Here is a 5080-nt window from a genome sequence, read left to right as displayed (position 1 = left end):
TTAAAACAAGAGTATTTTACTTACCCCACTGGCAGATAATTTTACTTGTTTTAAGCAAAATGCACTTAATTTAGTTTTTTCCCCCTGGAAACAAGACTAAATATCTTAAGTCAATTGGCTTATCTAGTAAAAGTATCTTGATTTCAGAATTTTTAGATATTTTGACTAGAAACAAGACAAAAATACTAAGTAAGATGAGCCATTTTTTGCAGTGCATATTTGATACTCACATTGTTTTTCTAAAATATATTAGAAAATGAAAGTTAACCTACTAAAACCTACTAAAATGATGTATGGATAATCAAGTAAATATACAAAAACCTGCTGAAAATCATGAATGGATAATTAAGTAAACATAAGTTGTTCAAGTTCAGTAAGAGTTCATCTTGAAATATTACATTTATTCTTATGTTTAAATTAAGTTTTCACAGCAAAAATATACTTGTACTACAACCTGTAGGTGGTACTAAAAGGACTTTTACTTGCTAAAGACATAACTGTCAATCAAGTGACAGAAGGCATGTACAGGAATAAAGGTAAATTATGTGAAAAATCACTGTAGATTAAAACAATTAATTTTTATTAAAAGTTTTCTGAAATGTTATGTTTAAATAATAAATGTTTAATTTAATATTAGAATTTGGATATCTCTTTTTATTGCTCCATAATTCAGGAAATACTGTCAACAGCTAGGAAAAAAAATACCTTTTTACTTTTACCTTGTTAGGAATAGAAATCTTTAGAAACCTTCATAATATAGATAAAGCTGTAAAGTTTGGTGTGTGTTAGTGCTAATAAAGTAGAGATTTATGGCTTAGTGCAGGAGAAAATGCTAATTTTGAAGAAACTGCCTTTAAAAATATGTATTGTAATAGAAATCTACAGATCCAAATACATAAAGTGTAATAAAAGAAACACACACATGCTAAAATAACAACAACTTACTGACACATAGTAAGAAATGGTTATAAAAAACTGAAACAGAAGTGAAACAAGTAGTAGGAAAGAGGTGAAATAAAAAGCGATACTTATAAAGTAGACAAGTTATGGAAGAAAAAATAGCCCAAAATTGCCCCGCGGCTGAAAAAACAAAACAATAGTTTTACTTGTTTTGTCTTGCCTTAAAGGGATAAGCTACCCCAAAATTTAAATTGTCATCCTTTACTTGCCCTCAAGTTCTTTCAAACCTTTATGAATTTATTTATTCTGTTGAACACAAAAAAAACAGGCCTATTTTGAAGAAAGTGGGTAACAAAACAGTTTTTGGTCCCCATATTTTTGAAGTCAATGAGGACCAGCGACTGTTTGGTAACCCACATTCTTCAAAATATCTCCTTGTATGTTCAACAGAAGAAAGAAACTTTTGGAGCAACTTGAGTGTGAGTAAATGATGACAGGATTTTCATTTTTGGGTGAACAATGCCTTTAAAACTGGGATACACTACTCAACTTTTGCCCATATTTTTGCCCCAGTTTGCAGTCTGAATGAGTTGACGGTATTTGCAGAAAGTTATAGCCAGTTTGGAGATTTTTAGCTGTCATAGTTGACAGATTTCATAGAAAATTACATAGTGTATGATGGACACAGACTCCGTCCAGTCAGAGGATATAAACTATTCAATATTTTGAGATGATTTTAGAACAAATATTGTTTTAATTTTTCATCTGTCTCCTAGCAATGTGACCATAGACTGTATAAAAACATGGACGTAGTGTCCGTGATGTCACCCGTAAGTTCCTGACGAGCATTACAGTTTAAGTCACTTCCGTGTTGGCTTCATGAGAGAGAGCGGGAGGTTGCCGCTTGAATGTGAAGCATGAGTTTGTTGTGTTTGTGTGATCCTTAGTTGTTTAGTGTATGAAGTCCAGTTTTTTCCTCTGTAACCATTTACAAAGTTGGAAAGTGTATGAATAATTTGAAAGTCTGTTCAGATTTTAAAAGAATAGTTTACCTAAAAGTGAAAACATGCTGAAAATGTACTCACCCTCAGGCCATCCAAGATGTAGATGAGTTTGTTTCTTCATTCAAACAGATTTGGAGATTATATCACATGCTCAACAGTGGATCCTCTGAAGTGAGCACATGATGTAATGCTAATTTTCTATAAATCTGCCCAAAAAATGGAGGAACAAATTCATTTACATCATGGATGTCCTGAGTAAAGTTTCATTTTTGCGTGAAATAGTTTAAATAGTTTAATAGTTGTGTGGTGCATTCTAACTTTGAGCTTTACACATAATGTCCTCAGTAACTTCAAACCCATACTTTCATCTGAGAATTAGTGTGTGCGATGCAGGCAGTGCTTAGGCAGTGGTTTCAGTAGTTAATTTAAAGGTGAAAATGTGAAGCTCTGCAGATAAACTGAGAGAGGTGTAAGTTTCAGAAGCATAGATGTTTTGATAACACACTGTCACAGCTGTCCTGTTCTCTGATGAAAGTGTGTGAGCAGAGAAAGTAACAATTTCTAAGCGGATGTTGATTTTCACCTGCACATGTGAGAACGCAGCCAGCGTGACGGAACACACACGGCTTAGCTCAGAACTCATGCCTGTTTATTCCAAAGTTATCAACTGTAACTATAAAATGTTATTAATCATTATAATTATATTAGAATAGGGAAATCCACAACTATAATTCACAGCTGTAATGATAATGACACAGAGGAATGGTATCATTGGAATCACTTTCAGAATGATTTTTTCCAGCTGAATAACAATAAATACATTTGCTGTATAAATGGCAGCCAGGCAGAATCTGTCCGACTTTAAAGTGCTCAAGCATTTAAAGCGGCAGACAACAAAACAGCATCATGCGCTTATAATAAACAGAATGTTATTGGCCGTTGCTGTGGATGCTAATATAGTTGTAGTTATTTTGTATTTATTGTTCTTGGTGTGAATGGACCTTTATTTTGAATAATTTTGTTCCAGACCTAAATGGTTTTCTTTCTTCTGTGGAGCACAAGAAGAGATGCTAAACAGATGTTAGGGACTGACTGCCTTAGCCACTATTCACTTTCATTGAATTTTTGGTGACTGAGGCTGAAAAGAAATTCAAATTGTTGGTACAATACTGTGCTGCATAATTTCAGAGAGAGAATCAAAATGAAACATGAGTTATTGTCATTGATTAAAACAATTTCTTTCTTTTATCAGATAAATTCGACCAGTTCTGGGCCATGAATCGAAAGCTCATGGAGTATCCTACCGATGAGGGAGGCTTCCGCTATATTCCCTTTAGAATATATCAGGTATTTCCTCATTTATTTACTTTCTACAGTCATGTACAGTACAGTACGGTAAAGGATTTGACCGATTTGACTTATTAAAATTTTTGTTTATGATATTTTATGATTTTTATTATTTTTTAGCAAAAACATTTAGGAGAGTGATACAATTTTTAGTTTTGTTTATTTATAAATGAAAATTATATTTAGGTTCTAAAAGGCTTGATTTTTTAAATAATCTGAATCTTGGCTGCAACAAACCAGGAAATTACAATGAGCTCTCCAATAAATACCAGTATGTGGATAGAACGGTCTTAATGTAAATCATAAAAAAAATGATTCTATAATGCATCAGCAAATTTGCTGAATAAAAAGTGAGGATCTGTCTTCATAACACATTGGCCTGTTGAAATGAAACTCACTGGGACTATTCCTTGATGGTACCTGAGCAGATTACTGGCAAATCGTCACCTACTGATCAAGAAATATGGCAAATAGATTAAAATGTCTGAATAGTTTGGCCTAAAATCATGATATTGAAACTTGTTAGGTGTCATCATGCTTTGAAAGTACCTGAAAAATTTGGGGCAGCACCACCTAATGATCAAAATGTTTTCAGATGCTTTTGATCATCTAGTGTAATGCATCGATAAATATAATGGCATGATGTAAAAAAAAAAAAAAAATCTGACACAACCCTTCATGAATATAAACAACATTATTATTTTTACGAAATGCATAAATTATGTATCTGTTTTTTCAGGGTGAAGTCTGTCCCTATTAAAAGATTTCCCATTTTCAATTTCCATTATACTAACTAAACAAAAAGAAAAGATAATGACTGATTTCCATAATGTCATATCTATTCAGTGACATTACCACCTGTTGGTCAAATGTTAAAAGCAATTGTTTTTAAATAATTCTTTAAATTGTAGTTAAATTAATTGTCCCAGAATGCTATATTCAGCTAATTCCTTGCTTTAATTCTGCAGTCAGCTGTTTGAATGCTGGATTCGAATGTCCAGTTGGCAATTTCAATATTTCAATGTTTGAATTGACAGTTTGAATGTTTTAAATTCACAGTGCAAATGTTTGTCTAAATATTTGAATCGATACAGTAATTTAAATGTTTATTTGATTATTTGAATTCACCATTTGAATATTTGAACGACAGTTTGGATATTTTGGTTGACATTTTCAAATTTTTGAATTCAGCACCTTGGATTTGTATGTGAAAATTTGAATTAATATTTTTTTCATTCATTCATTCATTGACTGTATTGACTGAATTGACAGTTTGAATTAGGGTTGGGCCGATAGACGATGCCATCGACCATCGCCGATGGCTGATAGACATCACGATGTTGAGCCGGCATTGTGATCCCCTCCCCACCCAATACTCCCCGCAATCCGCCGCATCCCAATACCGTGTTCGGAAAGAAAATTACGTGTATACGGAACCCCTAAAGGGAATAAATACGAGATGGGAGGAAAATATATATATTTCAATATTTTCCCTCGCAGTTATATCATTGGGTAATTATACTACATATATTTCGGGCATCAGGGAGCCGCTATTATACCTGGCATTGAAACTGCTTTTGAATGCACAATGGCTTTTTAAGTTTCACTTTCACTTTCGAGATTCGCGATCGCACGTAGTCTGTTTATACTATGGAGCAGCAGTACTTACCACACATTTTACAAGATTAGATGTTTGTCAGTGGTGCACAGGATCTGCAAATCATTCGCGATCGTCCCCAGTCATCTCTCCTTATTCTGTTTATGTGGTAAGTGAAATTTTATTTACTGTAATGTAACAGGCAACCGTTACACCGTGTCTACACCGGACG

General features: G+C 33.4%; 1 protein-coding gene across 1 annotated transcript in view; it reads left to right on the top strand.

Moving 5' to 3' along the window:
* Positions 1–5080, top strand: part of LOC107714408 (autophagy protein 5-like) — a 23182-nt gene that overhangs the window by 2705 nt on the left and 15397 nt on the right. The window contains exons 4-5 of the mRNA XM_016520243.1: positions 1677–1693; positions 3157–3251. Coding sequence (XP_016375729.1) covers positions 1677–1693; positions 3157–3251 — 112 coding nt within the window. The remainder of the gene's footprint in view (positions 1–1676; positions 1694–3156; positions 3252–5080) is intronic.

This window comes from Sinocyclocheilus rhinocerous, unplaced genomic scaffold (assembly GCF_001515625.1).
Source record: "Sinocyclocheilus rhinocerous isolate Xijiao unplaced genomic scaffold, SAMN03320098_v1.1 scaffold839, whole genome shotgun sequence".
In the NCBI taxonomy this organism is placed as follows: Eukaryota; Metazoa; Chordata; class Actinopteri; order Cypriniformes; family Cyprinidae; genus Sinocyclocheilus; species Sinocyclocheilus rhinocerous.
The sequence above is the reverse complement of the archived record's forward strand: the minus strand, read 5'-3'. Positions and strand labels throughout refer to the sequence as shown.